This window comes from Polypterus senegalus, chromosome 18, assembly GCF_016835505.1.
Source record: "Polypterus senegalus isolate Bchr_013 chromosome 18, ASM1683550v1, whole genome shotgun sequence".
In the NCBI taxonomy this organism is placed as follows: domain Eukaryota; kingdom Metazoa; phylum Chordata; class Cladistia; order Polypteriformes; family Polypteridae; genus Polypterus; species Polypterus senegalus.
Genome location: NC_053171.1, coordinates 43,782,623 through 43,808,257, shown reverse-complemented (window position 1 = coordinate 43,808,257; position 25,635 = coordinate 43,782,623). Strand labels below are relative to the sequence as shown.

Sequence of the window (25,635 nt, the reverse complement as noted above, 5' to 3'; positions counted from 1 at the left end):
ACAAACAAGAAGAAAGGCAGCGGAAACAGTCGACCCAACCAATTCACAATGCTACAGGAATTCGGACAAGCTCACCAGCAGGTGCTGTACCACTAACCACCACATGCAAATTACTGTATATTACCTGCATCCAGCACATTAAGAGAGCCCACTTAGTCACAAATTCCTTTCCAAAGAATCAGAAACAGAAAGTAAACCCAAATTAACCATTAATTTTAAAAGAAAATACGCAAACAACCAACCATTAGCACACTTGGCTTACTCAACCTCTGCATAATGCTGTTTGAGCTTCATACCAAGCAGCTAACAACATGTAAAATTGCTTTCCATGCTTCAATAAACCCACCGCAATTCAATACTAGTCCAGCTAAGTTAAAACCCAATCTGGCCACAAAGACCGGGCAAGCTGGAGACTCCACTAGAAACACCAGAAAAACACCACACACTTACGTGCAATCGCCAGGCTTGGCGCAGGAACCATGCATCATGTTGCAGCCTTGCTTGCAAATTGCTAAAAGATAAGAAAAGTAGAAGAAACAAAAGGTTAGAATCTTTACATTTATAGCTGAAAATAGTTTGTGAAGGAGGAACACACTTATCCATTCCATAAAAACACCCTTAAATGCCACTGAGCAATGGAATTTAGCAGGGCACCTATACTTAAAAGTCAAAATTAGCATGGAGGCCACCTGCACTTCAGAACAGGTAATCGGCCTGAAGGTAAGCATGTGGAACTTAGATGAGAGACCAACTAGAAAAGCTTGAATTGCTGCAGTGTTGCTGGGTGTTGGTGAGCCCATCAGGGGCCACTTACGTTATGGTCTGGGGAGACCCCACTGTGCCATTACAGTGACACTGTGCTGTAAAAACTGTAATTTTTTTACATGAGAAGTAACACAGAGGTCCTGACCATCTGTGGCCATAAAGGATCCTTAGGCATCTTTCCAAAAAGAGTAGGGTGTACCCAGATGTCCTGGCTAAATTATCAATACAGCCTTGTCTATTCTGACCTCTAATCATTATTAGCCTCCAACTGGCTTTGTCTCTCACTCCATCATCTGACAGTTCATTTGTGGCGCGAGTACTGGTGCATGAATGGCTGCCGTTGCACCATCGAAGTGGATGCTACAGAATGGTGGTGGTTGAAGTGGCTCCCCATTGTCCATGTAAAGCACTTTGAATAGCTACAAAAGCACTACCTAAATGCAAGTAGTTATTATTAGGAGATCATCTTTGGGAGTTGGCTTCAATGTATGCTGCCATTTCAAAACATTAGGCTACCATAATGCATTTACATGGGTGAAGACAAGAAAGAGGCAACGTGCGACACAGGTGGTGCCAAGAGTCAAGAGGAAGATAACCATCTCAAGGCTATTTAGGCGATTCGCGCACCCACAGACTTCAAAATGGATTCCTACATACTTAGAGAAGTGTATAGCGATGGTGAAATCTGAGCAGCACAGTTATGAAGGAGTCAAATCTAGCAGGTGGTAACAGAGCTTCTAAACAACACAAGACCAACAGGAGTAGTGCAGAATGAAGAAGTGTCAGCAGAAATCCTGGTTATTCCTAGAAGGAATGGGCCATAGAAACAATTCAGTGTTCACTGTTATTTTGCTTTTGTAAGTGGCAAGAAATACATACCATATTAGAGGGGGGCCTAGATGGAGACTAAGTATGTCATATAAAGCAAAGACACAGCTGATACACATCATACTAAACATCACTCCATGTGGATTACAATGGGTGGAATGTGAGGGAAAGTCACCACTTTACTCTAATCAGTGTCTTTTGCAGGTTAACTGGTGAAGTTTTCCACTATCCTCTTGCCAAATGCAGCCTATGCCAATATGCCACACTACAAAACAGGCTGTGAACTCCTGCTATTTAGCACCATTAGCGGCTCTAGGGAGCCAACATAAGACATTTAAAAAAAAAAAAAAAATCAAGCTCAAAGACTACCCCATGTTTTTGGTTCCCCTTACCTTGCTTGCAATCCTCGCCCATCCAGCCTTCCATGCAGGCTTTGTTTCCATTCAGGTCACAGACAAAATGGCCAAAATAATCATCCCTGGGCTTGCAGTGCTTTTTACACTGCGATCCATAATAAAATTCGTCACACTTGACCCGAATTCTGTACTCGAAAGAAGCCACAGTTCCAGGGTGCCTTAAAGTATGCCCATCATCACCAGGGTTGATCATGCCTGTGTGGGAGGCACGCTCAATGAGGAGGTCTGGATCTAAAAAAAAAAGCAGAGACAGAAGCATGAGAAGGTACCAAAACTAAACACAGAAACACAGGAAAGGCCAAGAGGTGAATAAGGGCAACAAGGAGAGACTAGACAAAAAAAAAAACCACACCCCACACACACACACACCACACACAAACTGGGCATCCCATCAATGGAGGAAACAGCAGTGGGAAGACCCTCCCCTATAGTTAATAAGTAATAAAGTCAAAGATCTGAGAACCCTGAAAAGTGTCAAATCTTAAATGTTAGTGCCGTCCTCTTCTCACGTACTGAATGTCTCAAGACACACAATTCTGCACTTTCATCTCTCCTAAAGCAAAAATTATTACACCGAATTACCGAAATTGTGGTATTAATGAGAAACCAACCAGACTGCCACCTTCTGGTACCCACAGTCTCCATCATAAAAACCTGGTTGTCCCTGATCCCCCCTAGGACTTACCCCAACTATCTGCATTTAAACAAAAGTAAAGCTAAAACTCCTACATTATTCACCATGCCATAAGGGCAAGATGATAAAATTCTAAACTCCTGCCAACTGGTACCAAATTCCTTTATAGTGCCTTTTCACATGATCTTAAATGCTTCTTTTCACTTTCTTGGCAACCAAACTGTGACAAAAGTAACACACTGTACGGTACAATTTATTTTACACATATTTTATGCCTTCTTCAAATCATGGGCAACATCAAAGAAGGGTCCCTTGGCAAACACTAAAAGGTCTGGATGGTCAAATTTACATGAAAGCAGGGTGAACAACAATCAAATACAGGAAGGAGATGAAGGGTAGCAACAGACAACCAGCACTGTGTTCACAGATCTTTAAGCAATAAAACTGCGATTTACGTCACAAAATATGCACAATCTTGAGAATTACAAAGGTCACACATTCAGAAACTGACGGTTCTACAAAGCAAATTATAACCATAGACACAAAGGGGTAGTGGACCAAGTAGACCAGAAGAACAAAGTTCAGAAACAAGGAGATGGCAGTGAAGCAATGAGCAGTGATGGCAGAAATCATGAAGGAAAACTTTGTCAGAAAATATCCAACTAACTTTAGTACAAACTCCATAGGTCAGTGAAAGAATGGACATTTACTGAGGTGCACATGCAGTCCTTAGAGGATTTCACAGACTTGGCCCCCCCAAGCACCATTTCATTATTTATCAACTAAGGCGTTTGAATGTCTGCAAGATTCCACATTTAAAAGTGGTAATAACACCTAAAGAGGGGATGTTGTGTTGTACAAATAAGGAACCTTCTTCTCATAAGTTAGATCCATCCCCTTGGGTTAGGATTCCTAACCCATAGTCAATCCCCATTCAACTGATGAAGCAAGAACACACACAAACCGGCAACACTGTGGTAGGACAATGTGTTGTCAAGCTGAATGTGGATTTTTCTCTCTTTGGCTTCACAGTGTAACCCCCACCCCACCAACAGCCCTTCCTGCCCTGTAAACAGTAACACAGAAGTCTTCCTGCTCGTCGCCACATGCCGACTTACTTAATGGCTTCCGCACAATTCTAACTCCCTCTTGATTTAGAATAAAGAAGGATGCAACATCCAATACCATGGAGAGGAAACTTCACCTCAGAAAAACAAGCCAAAAAGGACAGGCAGTGTGAGGCACAGAAAGAGCAAAGTCCAACCTTCTTCTTTGGTGCCATCCAAATACTAGAAGCAGACAGAGTGACATGTTCACCACTATAGGGTGCATTACCAAAATAGTCCTTACTGGTGACTTAGTGCACATTTCATGGTAAAGGCAGTGCCACAGGACACTATGCTGACTGGATCAAGAGTGATCATGGCGTTTTGGACATCAGCACCTTGTTCACTCTAGGCAGTTAGCATGTGCTACACCAGGAGAAGTTGTTATCAAATGCAAACAGCAAGATTAAAGCAAAAAAAAACTATGGGTCCTTCTCACAAATGCAAATGTTTGCTCTTACTGTAAGAAGGCAGCCCTCACATGTTGGTGCATTTCACAACCATGGTAACTGAAGTAGTTCTTCGACACAACACTAACTGGACACAATTCAAGTAAAGAACTAGCCAGATCTGTAAGCCATGCAGATGCAAGCGCGCCATAGCCGACAGGCCGGACAGGCTCCCCGGGGTAGAGGTGGGGCTAGTGGCTCCCAGCAGGAATTGCCCGTCTAGATTAACAAGCCAACGTGTTGACAAAGAAAACCAACTAGTGGTCGCCAAGGAGAGAATCGGTCACACCCTTCACCAGGGTCCCCAACAGTCAAAGAGGATGATCCAGGTATTGCAGATGAGCCACTTCACAGTAAATTCCACCCTAGACACCACCAAAAAATAATTCCAAGCTTCAGTTGACACCTGATACTCTCCTAACTGTTGCAAAGTTTCAAAAAAAGCAGCTACCTGTCGTGTATACTGTAGGAGCTGATTATTTTTAGCTTTTAAAGCAGCTGCTGGTACTGAAGTAGTCTTAAACCCCCAACCCTTCAGAAACGAAGGACAGCAAATCAGACTCCCCTCCGTTTACACAGCCGTTACTATGGCAACATCAGAGAAGCACTTTTGTTAATGCAAACACCTGAGGCTGCCTATCAGAGGAGTGTGTCGCTCATTCACCAGGGAGGCGCTCCTCTTCAAAACAGGGAGGTCTGCATCTGCACCGCGCACGAGCCACAAGACTGCGGCACTAATTTTAGCATCTCTTTCAAGGCTGGAGGAAATCTGGGACACGGCAGACACAGCATATTTATGTTGTGCGCCAAGATGGGAGGGGAGAGGAGCTTCCCCTCAACTCCTATTACTAGCCATGTTTGTGGTGAGCCTCAGCTTTGGGTGGGGGCTGGAGGGGGTTATACTGTTGCTGGTGGGGACTAGGCAGAGATGGCAGCAAGCAGACATTAGTGGAACACCTAGGGAAGACGACAGTTTTCTCCAGAGCATAGCAGTAGCCCCTGTCCAAGCAGCTCATAGGCCACTTCTGTAATAAAGCAGGTGTATAAATCACAGGCCTCTCGGGCTATCCCAGTTTCACCCTGGGGTGTGGCACAGCAACAAGTTAGCAGACTAAATAGTTTTAAAAGATTCACTCAGGAAAAATCTAAAAAGCAGCTCCCAAGATTACGGATTTCCAACAGTTTAAAGGATTTCCCCACCCCACTTCATGCCTATAACATTTGGGAGTGCCTCCAACCTGAAGGAGGATTAATCCTCATCTAAACAGTTGGCTAGAGTGAAGTGAGGTCAGCAGCTCCCATTACACAGGCAGCATACTAGGACGCTGTGCTAAAACTGATTGATGGCGAGGGCTGCAATTATAAAGGAGGCCGCACACAGCCAAGCAAGAGCTCTAGTGTTAGGAGGTTCACGGGCCAAAAGGGTTCTCTGGGCTTTTAGAACAAGAGACGCAGTCTTGCAAAGCTCTTGTAACAGGTGAGCGGGTAAAGTGGTAGAAGGGATGTACGATGGGCAGATCCTCCGATAGCAGCTGGAAAGCCCACATCTCGCTTTGATATTAAAACTGCTAGAAGTAGGCAACCCTTATGCAGTAACACTCATTCACAGACAGACCAGCTGTTGCATGTGGGGGCACCTGCTCTGCACTATTTTAAGAGCTTAACGGAGAAGTCTAATCTTACAGAGACTGCTAGTTTCACCCAACCAAGGTGTGGAGGATTTGCTAAAGCATACCTGGAGCACTGCTAAAGAACAGAAATGAAGCTATAAGCCAGCCACCAAAGCAACAAATTAAAATTGCTGTTGGGGGAGATTTCAAAGACCTCAATAGACCAAGTCAACATGATTGATGTACCCATCAATTTCTTGAACTTGTATAATCTCAAGAAACAGGAATCTACATCAGAGTATTCTTAGACACTTGCACTAGGCCGGTACAGTCACCAATGAACAAATGATGCACTATGGGAGGAAAACTAGACACACCTGGGGGGGTGAGGAGGGTGGAGGAAAACGCATCACAACAATAAAGACCCTTAAGGCCTAATCTGTCAAGACTGTTCTGAACAAACTATACATTTTTCAAGATTCGCCACATCGTTGATAGGCAAAAAGGCATCCCACTGCCAACTTCTACATTGATGCAAAGCCGCCTGTTCAATGCAATACCACTTCCAATCATTAGATCGCCTCCATTCAAAACATGGGCACAACAGTACATTTTCCACCTCTACAAATATTTTGTTGCCACTCACTCTCATTTAGTGAGCACTGTAGCCAATGCACCTCGATGTACCAAAGCATCAAGCTAATATTGGACACCTTTCAAAAGATTTAAGTTGAAGCATGCAGTCCATTGGATCCAAGATTATAACAGATCTGGCACATTTTCAAAATTGGTGCCAGTCATCAAATGATAAAGGGTTCTGCATTAGAAACGTCAGCAAGGTCCTACACATTGTATAAATGTCCAAGTATTACAGGCAGTATTCCACCCACTGCAAACATCCTAGGGTTGAAATTTAAACTCTGGATGCCTCTGTCAAGTGAGAGTTTCCTGCTAGGTAAGGTGTCAGGCAAAAACACATTCAATTAGATATTTGTAAAAGAGGTGCGTCTACAAGGTTTATTTAAGGAGACAGGACACACGCTGCCCCAGCAGACTGCTCCCAACAATGGCCCACCGCACATTAAATGCATCTCACCCTATTCCAGCAACCTTAACAGTTAGAAGACAGCAAGCAACCCAGGCTCATTCAGAGCAGCACCTGCGAACATCCAGTTACACGTGCTAAGCGGAAGCCAGCACACAGTAACAGGGATGATCTGAAATAACATATCGAGTATCATGGATTCCAGTGATGTAACACACACATTCCTCTAACCCAGTGGATTTCGGCGTGCATATTTGCTGGTGTTGATAACGCATCCTTTTGGTGCCATGATCGGCAGAAGCTTTGCAATGACAATCCAACCAAGGAAAGACCGATTGAGCTGGTAAAAGGCTCCAACCAACTACATTTCTTAGAAACTAGCATCGCACCGTACCAGATAGAACGCCTGGGTACCAGTTAGAATAATTAGGGTACTTAAGTATTTGCACATCACAGGATGCAATGATGAACATGAACATTACAAACCAACTTCCACCACTTTTCTAGTCCACTTACTGAAACTGCAAAGAGGAGGAGTTGAAGCCTATCCCAAGAGGATTAGGAACAAAGCAGAAAATAACTCTGGATGGCACAACGCTGCATCACAGGACACATGTACACGTGACATTAGAAAAAAAGTGACAAGAACAGACCTTTTAGCCCAATAAGACTGTCCATCCTATATACCTAGGTTGTCCAAAATAGTATCAAGTCAAGATTGGATGGTCCCCAAGTCCTACTCTCTACCACATTACTTGGGCACTTATTCCATGTGCCTTTCTGTAAAGAAAAACTAACATTTGTGTAATATCTGCCCTTAAGTTTCCTTCTGTGTCCCGGCCCTCTTGATGCAGAGTTGATCTTAAATTAACTGGGATGTACTATACCAATTTCTTTCATTATTTTAAAAACTTCAATCATGTCCTCATAATTTCCATTTGCTTAAACTGAAAAAGGTTCAACTCCTGCAAGGTCTCCTCACAGCTCAAACCTCTTAGGCCCAGAATCAGCCTAGTCACCTCCTTTAGTGCGGCGGTCTCTTTTTTTTTGTAATATGGTGCCCAAAACTGAACACGGTACTCCTGGTAAGGGATTGGTAGTGTACTGGATAACATAACCTCCCTTAATGTCTATAATACCCCTTGTGATATATAACTAGGTCACTTATACATCATATAAATAACTAGTCAATGAAATTCTACCTCCAAACTTGTCCTCAAAACTACACCGATACCATTTTGATCTCGGCTACCAGCCTAGCCCCACTTTCAGAAAATGTGGCAGTAAACCTGAGAAACCAATCAGATAAGTGGATTGCATGCAAACTCTGTATAGTGGGAATCCTGAACTTTAAATAGTATCCTCCCGAGACATGGCAACACTAAGGTTAATGTTGCATATCCAAGTACCTCGTGAGCACACTTTTTTGCACTTCTTCCACTAACTTTACTACTGCTTATAACTACATTTGCAAGTTTTCACTCACTCACATAGTAAGAGGTTCTCATATTTCATTCTATTACCACACTGGAATCACTCATTGCAAAACATACACACTCTCAACTGAAATAGTAGGAGCATCCAGAATGTTACAACAGCAGTGGATAGTGGTTAACCACCCCGGGCTCAGTGTCATACCCAAGCCAAAATATCAACAGCAGGGCCCTGCAAGCTACTTGGAATAAAGACTTGAGTGGGCAAACCTATTATGGCCAGGCTGCACAGCTTACTATCATATTTTGAGCCATTTATCCAAATAACTGGTTTTGGACGGTGGGCTCCTGGGGAACCACACCGCCTCAACATACATATAGGCTCTGATACTTGGCATATTCCCAGCATTTCCATGTCAGTCATTCCCCACAGTGCAGCAGCACAAACAAGCAACAACTACCCTCAATGCTCAAAAGTAAACCCAACGTAGTGCACTATCATGGCAAATACAAGAACTTAAGAAATCATCCACAAGCATACATTTCACAGGCTGGAAAAAAAAACAAAAAAAAAACACAACAACAAACCTTCAGTTCTTCTCACATGACAAGCTTTACTCCACTCAAGAATGAGATTATATCATTTGTGTCACAACCACATCCAATACCTCTAACTTGGTAGTAGGCTACAGATTCAACCACCTTCACAAACAGGGACGCATACTGCCACATACACGTCCTGCTGTATATGTGACCATGCTACGTGTAAAAGACAAACCTGTCATCTAAATATTTTCATCTCTCCACCAGCTTCATAAAATATAAAAATCTTCCCCACCAGTCTGGGGCGTTTAACAGTCACTGAACAGTGCACGATAAGCGCTAAAAAATGCGTCACATCTCCATCAAATAACTTTAAATATGCTGACATTCTGAACACACTATAAACTTTGGAAGGACTTATGGCTCAAATGCACATACAGACACCAAAACTAAAAGACAGCAGGGAGGGACAGAACTAAAAAAACAACAACAAAACATAATCAAGGTCTTCGCGATTTACAAAAGACAACAATAAAGCTTCTCCACTAGAATTTTTTTCCAAAGTCAACCAATATTCAAGGGCACCTAGTGTAACTCTACAGAGCATTGCATTTAACACTGAAGGAGGAAGCATATCCTCACAAAAAAGGGTGTGGGAATCCACAACAAACAAATGAGCTGTGAAGATGAAGCAAAAGCACACACTAACTTGAAAAAGGAGGAGGAGAAGGAGATGATGATGATGATGATGATGATGATATTGGGACTATTAGTTAACCAAACACACACACACACACCCCAGACTGAATGGTCTCCTGTTGCTGATGAAACTTAATGCTACTTTCCATCTGACTGATGCTTTATCCAAGGCAATATACAAGATCAGGATACATTACGATTGTTTACGAGTATTATTTACAGTTTGAGCTACGGCAGGTTAAGTGACTTTCACAGCAATACACAGTGATGCAGATGGGAACTGAGCTAGTAACACAAGTTTTAAGTGCAATGCCTTAGCTATTACACCAAAATGGCCAACACAGACTAAATATTAAACAATGAACTTCCAAAAAAAAAGTTTGATCTTTTATTAAAGCCATACTTAAAACTGGTTTTCTGTACATATATTTTGAACAATCACAAGAGCAAAACTAAAATTGACATACAATTTTTGTATTTGACAGCAAAATGTAATGAATTTTATAAGCACATTACACACACTCCATGCACACTTACTACATAATACAAACCCCACAATATTTATTACTTTATGCACTTACACACAAGTACACATTTCAAAGTGGTTGCATGCGACGCATCAGGTGGAACATTAACCACTCTTAACAGTACATATACTTTATATATCTTAGACATGTACACTGTACATTAAACTATTTACACTTTATAATGAAAAGCTCACATGCTCAATTAAAAACCGAAGACTTTCTGCAATGAAACACATTGGCTACATACGGAAACATCTACTGTACATTCAATATTGCCGTAAAACGGGGTATCTGAATACACACATGGGGTTTCAACAAACATACAAGTCTGTTCTTGCCTTCTGTGGATCCAACCAAGAGCGACAGACTGAAATCTCTCCTTAATGAGCTATAAGCCAGTACTAAAGTGTGATGAGGGACCAGTGAAAAGTGACAAATGATATGGGATATGGAAAAATTTTGATGATTCAAGAGCGTGGATGGTAAAAGTGTCATAACTTGAAAGCCATAAGTCTACATTTTACTGTTAGGTGTTTCACTATACAACAGACACATCTCAGTATACAGTATAGAAGACAAAAATCTCACTAAGCAAGAAAGAATTCCACTGTATAAAATATTCCTTGAAGACAATCAATACAAAATATCAGGCTCAAAGCAAAAGTGCAAACTTAAAATCTAATAACCACAGTAAAGAACACTAAACACAACATTACATCGACTAGATTCACAGTAAACAAGGCACTTCAACTGAGTGAACTAGTGCATAGGACAGGCGAGTAGCCTTATTACCTGCAGGTAGAAACAACTCTGAAATCTCACAGCCTGGGTGTTAATAGTGCTATAGCGCCTCTCTGATGGGAGGAGAGCGAGAACAGGGTGACCAGGGTTCTTTATGTATCATTTTGCTTTTTTTTTTTTTGGATAGTGCCGGGCAAATGTGTCCAGCAGAGATGGTATCCGGGTGAAAATGATGATCGGTGCAGTTTTCACCACTGCCAGCAATGCCTTGTGGCCCTTGGCTAAACTGTTGCCATACCAGCACACCTTGCCACCTGTCAGGATGGCCTATATAATACATTTATCAAAGCTAAGGAGCTGCTGCTGGTCATCAGATGCTTGAGGCAGCACCGTCGATGCTGAACCTCTTTGATAACCGCCATAGTGTGTTCTGTCCACTGAAGATAAGTGATGGAAACCTCTAGGAATGTAAATATTAAATTTATATTGGGCTTGACTGTAAAAAAAAAAAAAAAGTGGAGTGTCATTTACATGCTGCTTCCTGAAATCAATGATCATCATCTTAGTCTTGTGGATATTCAAAGAGAGAGGTTACTGTCCCAAATTCTCTCTGATAGGAGCCTAATCTCCTCTAATGGTAGATATCTCATCATTGTCCGTGGTCAAACCTACGACTGTAGAATTGTCAGCAAACTTGATGGCCAGATATAGCTCCAACACTATCATAGAGTCATGGGTGGCCAGAGAGTAGAGCATGTATTTCAGCAGACAGTGTCGTAGCATAGTGTGTATGTACTGTTAGGAATGATTTAAGCCTCATTTGGCACCACAGAGGAGCCTGTATATTTTATATATGTGGATATTTAAACCCCATATTTTATATATAGCGTTTATATTTGTATTGACAGACACACAAACCAAAATACATATAAACTGCTTATGTATGATGCACTTCGACACAACACACATAAAAACCATTCAAAACTTGTAATTGTTGAAGTCAGCACACAACATTGAGTGTATACCAAGTGGGTCATGAAGTTAAAAGAGAAAACTAGAAAAGCCAGCTTTAAAGACTGGGATGCTTTAGGTTTCTTGTATTTTCTCAGGATCCTAATAGGGCGTGTGCTTTTTGCTGAAAGTTTTACTAGAGACCACAAAATAAATGCAAGCCTCTGCTTGTGGCATCAGCACTGTTTTATGTTAAGCTTTACATGCATTTATTTTTTTTACTCTCACACCCATGAAAGAAAAAATAAAAATAAAGTGGTCCATTTATTGTTGTTGAAAAGGAGTATGAAACAAAAAATTTCATATTCATCAATATGCGGGAATGAAAAAGTGATGGATTATAGTCAGACACCTGATCACACTAGCACAAAATCCTAATGGTGGAATAATAGAATATGCTGGCAGACAAGACTGAAAACTGCCATTGAAGGATAAAAGCTAGTCAAGATACTATGACTGGATTAATGGTTGGCAAGCATCTACAGTCATTAAATTATCCTGTGACATATTTTTGGTAGAACTGAATGCTGACTCAATAAGATAAAACCTTTAAAAGGGTACAAGTTAAAAAAAAACATTGGTACCTTCTTAGTATACAGCAGTGCTAGGGGGACATGAAGATCATTGACATCCTCAAAAGCATGCAATACAAACATATCAATATGTAAGCATATCAATTTAGAAGGAAAAAAAAAACAAACACACAGATACAACAAGCAATAGAAACCCATTATCCAACCCGCTATATCCTAACACAGGGTCACGGGGGTCTGCTGGAGCCAATCACAGCCAACACAGGGAGCAAGGCAGGAACAAATCCCGGGCAGGGCGCCAGCCCACCACAGGGCACACCCACTCACACACCAAGCACACACTTGGGACAATTTAGGTCCATGTTTTGTTCATTCCATCACCTTAAAAGAATAGCAGCATGCAGAGAGTTGGTTTGCTGCGATATGCCAGGATGAAGGTTACGGTGAATTGCTTTTCCTCAGAATTCACAAAACAAATCTTCCAATTTTCCATTCCTTTTGCCAAGTAAACCCTTTGCCCCGAGTTGTTATGCCAGGGCTTAACCACTCCGTTTAAGAGTTTCATCATTTTTTTTTTTTTGAGGCCGTCACTTTTCTTTGTATCACAGGGATGGTACTGCCATATGTGATGCATTAGGGGATATTTTTTTTTTTTTTGCTATGTAGACCATAGCTGCTCAACAACAAGGATGACATTTGTCAAAAGTCTTTTCTTACGAGTAGGCTCACTCACACAGACGTTTGCATGCACCCATCTTTTAAACACTAATTTAAGCATGTCTGATAAACTGTGGCTCTGGCTTCTGGCATTCTGCACTGCAACAGGAGCAGATGTCAGCATCTCCTCACACAACACTTTGTCTTTAGGGATGCCCAAGTGTGCAGTGACAAACTGGTGGCACACGGGACAGGCCTCAAGTGGCCCATTCTCAAGATGATGGATTAGCAGGGGTGAGATTTGAGTGGGTGCGCGGTTGCCAACACAGCTGCATGACACCTCAGCAGAGGGAGAGAGGTAAAGAGACAGAAATACCAGAGAAGAGATACGGGGCGACTGGTTAAAATCAATTAAATCTATATAATGGAGGGAGAGGTTGTATCTAAACCTAAGACACACCATTTGTTGCCACTGCCATTCAGCACCTGACCTTCCAAGGCCAATGACATCCTTAAACTTCAAACCTTCACCTTTTACTCCTTCGACCCTGTTATTTGCACATCAGGCACCCCTTTGAAATTCACAATTTTTACAAGGCGTCCTAAACAGCAAGGCTGACTTGATTTGTACAGTCTTTAAAAGACATTTAAGTAATAAAAATTGTAAAAGAAAAATTATTCAAACACCCGCCCCCAACCCCAACACACACACACAGAGTACTCACCATTCACAACTGTCCCGTTGATATAATCCAGGTCCCAGGCTTCCACGATTAAGGTAAACCCCCGCTGTGGAATAAAAGAGGAGAATACATAAACCACAAATGCCAAAACTCCAAGTGGTTACCATGCGAGCTGGTTACATGTATGTGGTATAGTGGTGTCCAGCGGCATTTATGGTAAACTAGTACAAGACACCAAGAGTACCCGCACTCACCCACCTGTAGCTAAACTCATAACAAGATACCGCCTCTCTTCCCCTAGAGCCCGAGTAATACGACCCCTTCATCTCATCTTACCCAAATTATGCTTGTACTTCTCAAAAAGGTGCATAAACTAGAATATTTCACATAGTGACTTTGAACCAACATCACAGGAATCTTTATAAAACAAATAGAGCTACAAGGAATAAAGTAAAACACCAGTAGATAACAGAGTATCCAGTGAACACTTTCAACAGAAGGTGCTTGCCAAAGCCACATTGCACTGGCACTCGAGCCCAATGCTAGGGCCACACCGACATCTAGCATTTTATGTCAGACTACCAAGAACTGCTTTTTTCCCCAAGCAAGACTGCTCTGTTCTATGTCCACTGATAGAGTGCAGCTGCCACCAGCATCCTATATTAGTTTAGAAAAGGCACCTACAAGTGTTTAAATTGGGACACCATGACAGCCGTTAATGGAAGAGAAAGAAGTTTCACAACATTGACAGAAGGTACACATTGTCTGACATTCCTCCACTCAACAGCTCACACTTCAGGACTATAAACAGGCAATTCATTCGTACAAGGTAGGCAAAGACTTTCTCCCCTTGTCCAAAATACACCATTGAGGTGACCTACATGACTCCATTTCTTAAACCTCACATTCATATCTACTTAATATCAGACCGACCAACATAAAATTAAGCCCGTTCTAAAAACTTTAAAATCTTTGCATACTGTGCTTTTTTTGATTCAAAACATGTCTGTCAGTGTTAGGACTGCATATCAGATATCAAGTAACAGAGGTGGCCGAACACGCTACAGGGCTAGTGGTGGATCTCCTATACAAAACGATAGAAGGAAGCCAATCTACAAGCCAAACCAATCACCACTCAGGATGAACCATAAATGTTCCACAGCCATCATGTTGAGCCTCTCATTCTAGTTCCATAAAAGTGGACTTTGGCTATCATCTACCTTGCACATCTGCACTCCGCATGACAGCAACTCTCAATTAAACAGATTTAAATCTTACATCCCTCCTGCAAACAAAGCATCAACCATCAGCAGAAATATGCAGGCCATCTAGGCTTTCAGAGAAAAGAAACAACCCTATGAAATCTGAACACACAAATTGTGATTCCTGTAATTTCATTTTAAGAAATAAGTTCACAAAGTTATGTCTGACTTGGTTTAGGGGCCAATGAGGTTGGACTAATCTGGTATTTTAAGGCCCTACATCGAAGTGCAAAGGGACAACATATGAACTAGGTAATCATTTATTCTAAAACTGGGGCAGACTTTCTGTACTATTTATCCTGTACAAAAAATAAATTTATACATGCAGATCAATACCATAAACATGTTACTTTTGGATATTTATAATTTTACAACCTACACTATGCAACAAGCAAACATTTTTTAAATTGTATATAAAAATTAAAAAGCTTGAGAGAGATTAGTGTCACTGCCACTGCCACTTGTGCTATTCCAGCCAGCCTTTGCCACTTTTGTAATGATCAGAGGATAGTCTCACTTCATCCACCAACACAACTAACCAAAATTAAAACAGATAGAAGAAAAACAAACAACAAATTATTAAATAAACACTGTCCACTTCCAATGACAAGTGGGCACAAGAAAACTAGGCGGCATTAGAGTGTGACTGTGTGTGTGTGTGTGTGTGTGTGTGTGTGCGCACGTGCGTCAGGAGGAAACAGAGCTTTACTTTTTCACTCTTCACTTGGCCATCACACTCCACAACCACCTACGTTAAGGGATCTCTGCTACAGATGCCTTGGACAGGAGTGTGGTGATGCTCCAAGGGGCTGAACAAGCTGGTTTTTCCCCCAGAACTGTTGGATTCTGTGCATAGCGGCTATTGTTTGTTAAGTGCAAAAACACTGAAGGCTTGAATGCCCATGGTTGACTACTCAAAAATCCAAAAATTATGCCACAAGTACAGAGTGTTACTGCAAGAGCTCCTCTGGTCAGAACGGACATAATAAATGGGTACAAACCTGTTGCTTTCTTACCATAGGCATGTCAAGCAACCCATTAGCACCATAATAACAAAAACTCCTTTCCATTTGTATATTAAATTTTGGAAAAAGCTCTCTCTCCAAGTCTACCAAATCCACACACATTCACCTACCATACAGTACAAGTCCCCACACACCAGTTTGTTAATGTTAACTAAGAATTTAAGGACATTCCCGACTCTCCCTTCAGCTACCCTCTGAACAACTTGAGAATTCCTTATTTTGCCATAACGGCACCTAGACGGAATCCGGCTACCCCGCAAACAACTGCATACTCAATTTTCAAATCAACATCTAGACTTTCCCTGTTATAATCGTAACTGTATTCTCACAGACCCTTAAAGAAAGGGACAAAAAAAACCCACACACATCCATCCATTCTCTGTAACAATAAAGGCCTCTTACAGCATACTCACGCGTGTGGTAGAAAGCTGCGACACTATCCTGTAAGAGATTTCAAAGCTTAATCTGAAAAACATACAGCAGATGTCCTCACTAAGAGAATGTGAGCTATTGGGATTTAACGAAAAAAATGGAACAAAGGGCCAGTTGCTCAAGATACTTGGATGAACACACCAAAGAGAAGATTCCTTTATAAAAAAGTAAAGAAAAAAAAAATCTGGTATCCTGAAAGATAAGGAAAAACGAGCTGGGGTTTTAATCCCATCTCCCTGGAAATGGAGGCTAATCTTTAAGGGCTCTGATCATGGTGACTGCACAGTCAGCAATTCTCAACTCTGTCAATTCCCAAGACTAGCTAGTGCCTTAACCACATCCTAGGTACCACTGTGGTCGATGGATTTACAGTATTTTCAACTAGTTCCTTAATTGCAAGAGAATTCACAGCATGATGGGGACATGCACTTGGCTAGCAACAATTCCTAGCTCCCTTCCAAACAAAACTTTGTAAAAATGTGTTCAGACCATTCCCTCCTCCCCAAAAAAGTGTTCCTGGATTACAGAAGATACTTGTGCAACTCCTCGTCATTATTGCTTTCATGCCCAAGATGAAAAATGATAGTGAAAATCTGAATGCCAAAGATGGATTAACTGCTGTTTGCCCAGGTATTCAGATATGTGAAACTCTGGTAAAGCAACCCAGTCTCCACAAATCTCTGGTCACAATGTAAATTTTAAAGGAAAGGTAAGGACATGATGTCTAAAAACAACATCCTTATGGAAATATGAAAGTTTAAATGAGCTGTTTTTCCTAAACTACTCAGAAGTCAGTGAAAGTTTGGGTCTGCTTTGAGATTTTTGCCACGAAAAAAAAAAGGAAGCTTCCAAACAACGCCTAGAAAAGGATGTTCCTCAGTACTCAGCATCCGACCAAGGACGAGAGCTGTGGTGTCACCTTGTAAGACCTACAGATTTCAGGGGCTGAGACCGCAGTAAAGAGCAGACCTGTATGAGCGTGCATATATATATATACACACACACACACACACACAAATCGGTTAAAGCCAGGCTGGGGTCTGTGCAACACCAAACCTCATGCTTTATAATGCACGGCCCTTACAGTTACACTTGGTGGTTGCAGTGAAGGTGTAGCAAATGTTCATTTACAAGGACCATTACAGCAGAAAGGAAAATGGATGAAGCATTATCATGGAAAATAAAGGCAAGCTTATTTCATCCAGCTAAAAGTTTTCAAGCATAGGACAAGGACTCCAAGCAGAGAGTCAGTGAATCACTAATAAAGCAAAGAAGAGTAAAGAAGAAAAAAAAAAAAAAAAAACACTAAGACTTAAGGCTTTAAGAGTAATAAAATAAAAAAAAAAAAAAAATTAAAGACACAACCACACACAACATCACCACCAGGGCAGTAATTTCAAAAAATATGCTGAATAAAATCCAGGAAGGATTTCTTCACACAAAAGCATCATGGAACTCTGGAACAAAAACTGCCAAGTTGTATATTTGAAGCAGAAACCTCAGCAAGGTCTCCTCTTACTGGAGGAGTTTGCTATCAGACTCCTTATCTGATTGGCTCTTATCAGACCTGTCAAGCTCTTGAAATTGAAAGTCCTTCAGCAACACAAAGTTCTGCCCACATCCAACAAAAAGTCCTAGTTTAAAAATACCCGTGCATAAGTATGGTGTTAGAAGGCTGAACCTGTCAAGATAAATGGGCTAAAGTCACTTCTGATGAGTGGCAGACCTCAATCTGGAACACTTAAAAGGTGCAACTATGGCTCAACTAAGTATCAAAGCGTGGGTCCTGAATTCATAGGCAGTTTTAGACTTGAAGATTCTTGCTGAAAAATCACCTCCCTGGTCTTTGGAAGAAGCAGTAATAAAACTATTTTTAATGTTAAAGTGATATGGAAGTTTTTGCACAGTTGTAGATGTATGTTGGGAGTACAATTTTTGATTTCACGGAGTATCTTTCTGCAAAAAGAGCCTTCCCTAAAGGTGCTTTATAGGTATAGAACTTGAATATAACCGTCAGGATAAAACGGCATTCCTCAAGCTACATGGAATAATGACACAAAGTTAATAGCACTACTGTTGGCTGCCTTGTTAACTGGCAGCTGGTGAAACCATTAAGGGCTTTGACTCTTTACAAGCAAGTGAATGGAAATGAAACAAGACTGAACACCGGCCTCAGGGGTACCGAGGCCTCGGTCTGCCTACAGAGAAGTAAAACCCACACTGCTGGTTATCTGAAAGTGCAGACTGGAAGGACAGAACATACCATGTGGATCAGCGAAGCTTAACCTGCCGGTGAGTCAAAGAAAAATTCCATTTTTAAAAGTTTTATATGTAGGTGTTAAGAAATGTACTATAGTATTCAACATGAAATTAAGAGGAGAGGCTAGCTTTTCCATAAGACAGAATGAAAGTCTGGTACCACTGTTAGTCTACCCCAGAGATCAGGGAGGGACAGGCGTCGGGGGGGGGGGGGTACTGCAAGATTGAGCCCTCTTGTCCGTGCCTTAGAAGTGACTGAAGATAGTATAGATGCTGGAAACACTTCAACAGCTTGGCAAGGTAGGCACTGCGCAGAGCACAAGCAGCAACAAGTGCTATTTTCTGTACCGTGTGAACTTTTACGATAAGGATTACAGCAAATCCGTAAACCCCTGTCAGACAGACAGAGAGAGAGAGACTGCCAAATCTATTAGTGGGTGTCTCAGAGGATACCTTATCAGCTGACTAGAGTCGAGAACCTGACCAACACCGATAAGTGGATTTCTTTCTTGCCTCCAAGTGGCCATCACCAGAGGCAGAAAAACAACACTTTGACAAGTCGCTGCCCCAGTGGCCCACTTAAACAAACAAGCCTTCACAGATGTGGGTCTCCTTTCAAGTTTCCATTACAGTAAAGTCTGGCATGTACTGGACTATCGCCTAGTCCATCAGAGGCTGGAACACTAGAATGGTGTGAGCCTAGCTCTTTGCAGTATGATGGATTTGCCGATTAGGCTAGGACACAAGTCATACCAACATATTACATAGACATACTCCTGGGCTGTGAATTAAAAGTGCTAAACACTGTGCCACTAAGCTTCCCATCTTTGTGGATTATGCATATTCTCCCCAGACACACACTTCGTCTCACAACCCAATGGGAGCATCTTGGATATAAGTGGCAACTTTCAACTGGCCAAGTATTAATGAAGGCCACACAACCAAACATTTAACCCTTACTTCTTTCCACAGTGTTTTTGAGCTCTGCAGATGACTGGTACTTTGGCTAAGCTCATTTCTCATTTTGTGCCCAATGCTAAAGAACAGGATTCTGACAAGTCAGTGCCCCATGACTGGATTAAGACAGACTGACAGTGGATGGATTGACACCTGTTTTCATGAATTACTTAATGCTCTGAAGTAACCCTAGAAGTCAAAAGGCACAGCAGGACACTCTTAAGTTGAACCAATTAGTAATTATTCCTACAAAAATACTTGAGATACACCACGTGGCAGGTTAATAGAAAAAATAATGCTTTTTAATCACCAAAACTTTGATGTAAAGATTAAGGAGGGACCTCACTTAAGAAACTGAACCAAGCTTCAAAAGGCAAACCTATGTACAGACCTTTAAAACAGAGCAACGCCTCGAGGAGAAAAATCACAAGGAGGATGGCTATCTACATCTCTCTCTCTATATCTCTATATCTGGAATTTAATTTGCTTATGCAATCATAGTTTTATAATCCAAACTGGACCTTAATCCCTTTAGCAAAAGGGCATACATCTCAAAACAAATTGGACAGTTATGCACCAGTCTATTGGGGACTTCTAAAAATTCCAGAAGCACACAGCACGGGACTTAGGAGGATCATCTGCACAGGAGCCAGCACCAGGAAGGCTTCTCTTTCTGCAGATTGTCATGTACTAGCTCGTTTGACTGACTGATGTATTTGCTCTACATTTTTGGATGTACATCACCTTGAGACTCCCCCCCTAACCCCCACGAGGGTATACGTCAAATGGAAATCCAGTTACCCTGTAGCATATCAATTCTGGGGCTTACACTAATGGTTGAAATTTTAGAATCACACAATTAAGTACTGGTTACAGAAATGGATCCTTTAATATAAAAAGATAAAGAAAATCAAGGTTCTATTAAATTCATCATATAGCCAAAGCATTAGTTTTGCAAATGGCTATTATTGCTTGAAATTTATAAATGTGTTCACATACGATTGCAAGCCCAATTTTCATTTAGCCAGGACTTCAGTGCCCTAATCTCTTAGCTCACCCTTAATTCTGTTTCAATGCTAACTGGTTATTAGAGAAACCCTTGTAATTGTATTAGTCCAGTTGAAATCCATTATCATGTTCAATAAAGCAAGTAAATGGTCTTTCCTGTGATTGTAAAGTACCAGCATTCCTAAAGTTTAAAAATGCCCAAAACAAAACAGCCATCTCAACAAACACATTAGTCCGTTTTGTCTCTCTTTTTTGTAGAATGAAGATTCCATGTGACACACTGAAAGAAACTGAAGATTTCATAAATTAGAGGAGGAGGACATCAGAGTCTGTGGTTTGACAAAGAGACACTGTAAAAGGTGCTCAGTTGGCTGCATTCAAAAGTAGTTCACTCCAAATGCAGGTGTCTTCTGCAATAGTTAAAAGATGAGTCCGGTATGCTGGCTTTAGAGGCGACTCCTTCACTGAAGCTTACATCTGAAACTTGCAAATAAAAGGAAACTGTCACAATGGGCAAAACTTTGGAATCACCTGGAAATCTCCCCACACCAAGGCCTGCATTCTTTTGCCCACAGAGGACCTATAAGGAGTGTCATAATTAAACTACACTCGGATGTTCTTAACCACTTGTACAGTTACAAACCCACACCTTCCCCTTCTTTTTCTACCCTGGTCAGGTACAGTTTGCCATCTTCCCTCAAGACAGCGCTAGACACTTTTGCATGAAATATTCAAGTACTTGGCAATCTGCTGTAAGGAATAAGAATCATTTCATAAAAATTCAACAGACTGACATGGTTCCTGGGAAAACAGTTTTACTTTGACCAATTCTGAACCTAGAACTGAGCTTCGGGAATGCCAGTACTATGTAACCCAGGAGAAAAACACTTTACTTGCTTTATTGAACAGAATCACCAGTTTCAACGGTTCTAACACAATCACAAAGGTTTCTCTAATAATCAGTTAGCATTTAAACAGATTTAAGGATGAAGAGATTAGGACTCTGAAATCATGGCTCAATGAAAATGGGACTTTGCAAGTGGTTTTTATGCTTGAAAATTCATTATTCACATATGACTGCAATGTGTTTAAATCATTTTAATGGTAAGCAACAATTTCTATCAAAATGCATGAATATGTCGTCTGGAGTGATCAAAACCTTTGAACAATAGTGTGTACAAATATATGAGCATCCCCAAGTCTTCATGGAAAGCTGAAATGACACACAATTACCTTTATTCAGACAGCCATAAAGAAAAAGACCCTAAAAAACATTGAGAGGCAAGACAAACAGCAGAGACAATTTGCTGACAATGTTTGCTATTGGCTGGATTGCATCATGCAGATTTAGGTTCCTAGCTAAGCCACTCCTGGGGACATCAAAAAGACTGAATTTGTGTTGGAGGAGAAACGTACAGAATTTCTGTGGGAGGATCACACTGCGTTACCATTTCATACAGTGCTTTGGCGCACAGGTTTTAAAATATGCAAAAAATAAAAAAATCCAAAATTAAAAGTAACCCATTGTTGTTTAAACAATTTATTGTAATTTACCTATCCATGTTCTAAACTTGTGGTCCTCAGTACAGGACCATGATGACCTGGAGTAGAACATAAAAGGCAGGACCAAAGCTTTAATGGGTCTCCAGTACAACAGAAGGATCATTCACATCCATATTCCAATCAACCTAACCCATGAACATCTATGCTGCCTTGGAAGCAACCAAAGTACGTACACATCCATCCATATCCTGAACCCAGTCAGTCAAATTATAGCACTGCAGAGACCTAATGCCTACCATGGGAGCACTGGACAAAAACAAACAGACACCAACCCTGGACAAAATACTTTGATTCATTTATGTAAAAAAAATAAAATAAAAAAAAGGGGTGGGGGCACAAGCTCACTTTCAAAGAGGAGATGCAGCTGAAAAGTGTCAGACCCCCTTTACCGTCCACCGCACCCCACACATAAATACAGGCATAAGTCCACATTCCTGAAAGCCAATTCAGCCTTTAGCAGTGGTCAATCATGATCAACAAACCTGGCTGGCATCCATAAGACTGACTCTCCATCACTGAATCTCTGCACAAGTGACCTCACTGCTACACAAGCTCTGGTTTTAGAAACGCTCAGTTAGAGAGATTGAAGATGATGTTCACATTTTATCTGACTTGGAAGGTCAGGACATGGAATGTGAAATACCAATCTTCTGCCCCAGTCCTTACTGCTTAATACCACAACAGTGTCTCCAAGATGGAGGCAGCATGGGATATTCAAATTGGACTAGCGATTGGCATTTCCTTCAGATAAAATATAAGCTGGCAGTGCAAGAAAAACTGAGCGCTGCAAAAAACGACACCCTGCAGGTTCACAGCTCATTTAATACACTTGCACTTTATGGCGTCATAGGGACCTTGCATAAAAAGGTCACTGGAGCTGACCAACAGAGGGGAATGATGGCATTTCTAGAGATCTACAGTATCACAGATCTGATTTAAGCAAAGCATGAACCAACGTCTGCTGCTTTAACTTGGCTCGTCAGTTCCTAAACCTGCAACGACAATTGTATTCTCTCTTTGTCCAAATATGTCATTGCATTATACAAATTTACATGCACATACACTAGATTTTAAACTTGCCTTACAGTGTATATACAGTGTTTAACTGTACATGATCTATCTAGATTTCTCTCATATACACACACACACACACACACACACATCAGACCCTTCAGGTCTTTCGAAACCTATGACCAGAGATCAAATTACATTAGTTTAAGGGTGGAAGCCCAAGCAGAAAATGGGACCCTCCAAACTCAAAACAAACCCCTAAGGCCCTTGTGTCAGGTAGAACTGAAGTTGGCAGTCACTTTGTGCTTGCTTTACACACATGCCATTCAAGTTTTCTCAAGTCCAATTATATAGACCCCGGCGAAACAGCCACTGTCAACGTGGGCCAGACCACCCATGTGCCTGCAGATTTCCTTATTGCTCCAAAGATTTGACTTAAGCAGCTGTAGATCCAACATACAAGAGAACCGGCTGTTCACAAAGCAAATGTCATCACAGGGTTTCATCTCACCTTTTCCTAGCCTCGGTTTCACTCATCCAAAACTCAATTTCAGTGTCTTGGCAGCAGCAAAAAATTAAAAAAAAATAAATAAATAAATAAAAAACCCATGAATAAAAATTAAAAAAACACAACACACATGCTCCATTTCAAAGTGGAGGAAGAGCAAAAAAAGACTTGTACATGAATAATTTCTATCAAATTGTCTATGCAAGGGTGGCATCGGAAGGAAAGAGGAAGCAGAATCTGTATCCAATGTGATCTGTAAAGGATCCGACTGCAATGGGCTGCTTTTCCCAAGGTTACCCTGTCAGGATTTTTGCATGTGCAATTTTGCTGCCCTAGGCTTTCGCAGCGCGCAGCCTACTGCGCCGAGTTGCTCCCACCAGTATCGAATGACACTTCTTCTCCCTAGCGAGCCCTGGAAGAAAGAGGATGCTTTAATGTTGCAGAGGCTCTTGCTGCCCTTTCCTTTTTTCCTGTCTGGTGCTCTCACTTCAGAGACCCGACTCCATTACCTTGCCAGCAACATAAAAAAAAAAAAAAGCCCTGTATGCTTATATTAGAATGGACAATTAAGCATGGCTTTCACTGTAACCACAGCCCAAACTATTGTGGAGATTTTTGGAATCCCCAACTGACAACCAACTCTGTGACACTCAAGGTGCCCCAGAAATCTTACCACCTATCAGGACAAATTGGGGACTTTTTGAAACCATGCCAGTTGCCAAGGACATAGATGCTCAGCTGTGCCCCTCAGTAGACAAGTCTGCCGCTCTTATCCCCCTGGTTTAACACTTCACAGCAACGGGTAAAAAAAAAAAAAAAATGACAAAAAGGGACAATGTGGCCCTCCAATCTGGAAAGTTAACCTGGGATTGCACATTACAGAAGTCAGCTTCTACAACAAACATTCCAAAAGTGAGCTGAAGTAGTTGAGGATAGCCGTGTATGAATTGTGCATGTTCTCCACATGTCTGCGTGGGGTTTCAATCCAAGAAGTCTATTGATCCTCCCAAATTCATAGCACGTGCAGCTTATCTTAACTGGTAATAATATAGCAGTTTTTTTATAAGCGACAGTGGTGGTGTGCCAGTGACGGATGTGTGCGCCGATCCCTAGGATTGACCCCTGTTGCTTCATAACCTTAGGGAGGATTAAAAAATAAATAATTAAATGGATAACTGGATGCAAAAAAATGACAAGCTTACAGATTAGAACAGAAGTGCAGAGGCCCGTTGTCTCAACTCTGCCACAACTATGAACACATTGTTCTCTATTTTAGCCCCACTGCAAAGTCTCTCCACACACCCACAGTTTGTGCTCATATACAAAGAGGCTCATTTGTATAAAATATTCCAAGGAGGGGCATTTTGATCTGCGCCATCCACAGTTAAGGATTTGTTTAATCAATCAAACCTAAAAAATACACACAACAAAAGGATGGTGCATTTCAAATGCAGATGGAGCTGACCTCTCAGTGCTTCACATGGGAACATCAGCAGCCGGGACAAGAGACCAGCTCCAATACCAGGGGCCCAGTCAAGCAGGACAGCTCTGTTCACGGAAGAAAGTGACGGCTTGGTCACCGCACAGACGGCCAAACAAAAAGCCACAGCAGACACGTTGACATACTTATCCAGGCCAACACTTTATTTTGAACCAAGGGCTAGGCTAAGCTGCAACCAACTACAACAACTTGTGCCATAAAAGAGCGACGGGAGTGTCGCATGACAGTTTCACGTGACACCTGCCTTCTCCAGCAGCAAATAATTTCACGCAATTTGAAAAATTTCCAAACCTGACAAGTGGGCAGAAAGGGCAGACTGTTTTCTACCACCATCGATTGGTGGGAGGTATATGACAGGACAAAAGCGGCTGGGGAAGGACATTTAAGATTGCATATCACAATGCTTAATTTAAAACAAAGGCCAGGTCT

At 41.5% G+C, this 25,635-nt stretch overlaps 1 protein-coding gene across 5 annotated transcripts in view; it reads right to left on the bottom strand.

Annotated features, from left to right (window-relative positions):
• The window catches only part of jag2b (jagged canonical Notch ligand 2b), a 61,005-nt gene that overhangs the window by 22,289 nt on the left and 13,081 nt on the right, over positions 1-25,635 (bottom strand). For all 5 annotated transcript variants that reach the window (XM_039742364.1, XM_039742363.1, XM_039742368.1 and 2 more), the window contains exons 3-5: positions 13,723-13,786; positions 1,986-2,240; positions 451-511 (exon numbers count right to left, since the gene is read on the bottom strand). In XM_039742364.1, the coding sequence (XP_039598298.1) occupies positions 451-511; positions 1,986-2,240; positions 13,723-13,786 (380 nt within the window). The remainder of the gene's footprint in view (positions 1-450; positions 512-1,985; positions 2,241-13,722; positions 13,787-25,635) is intronic.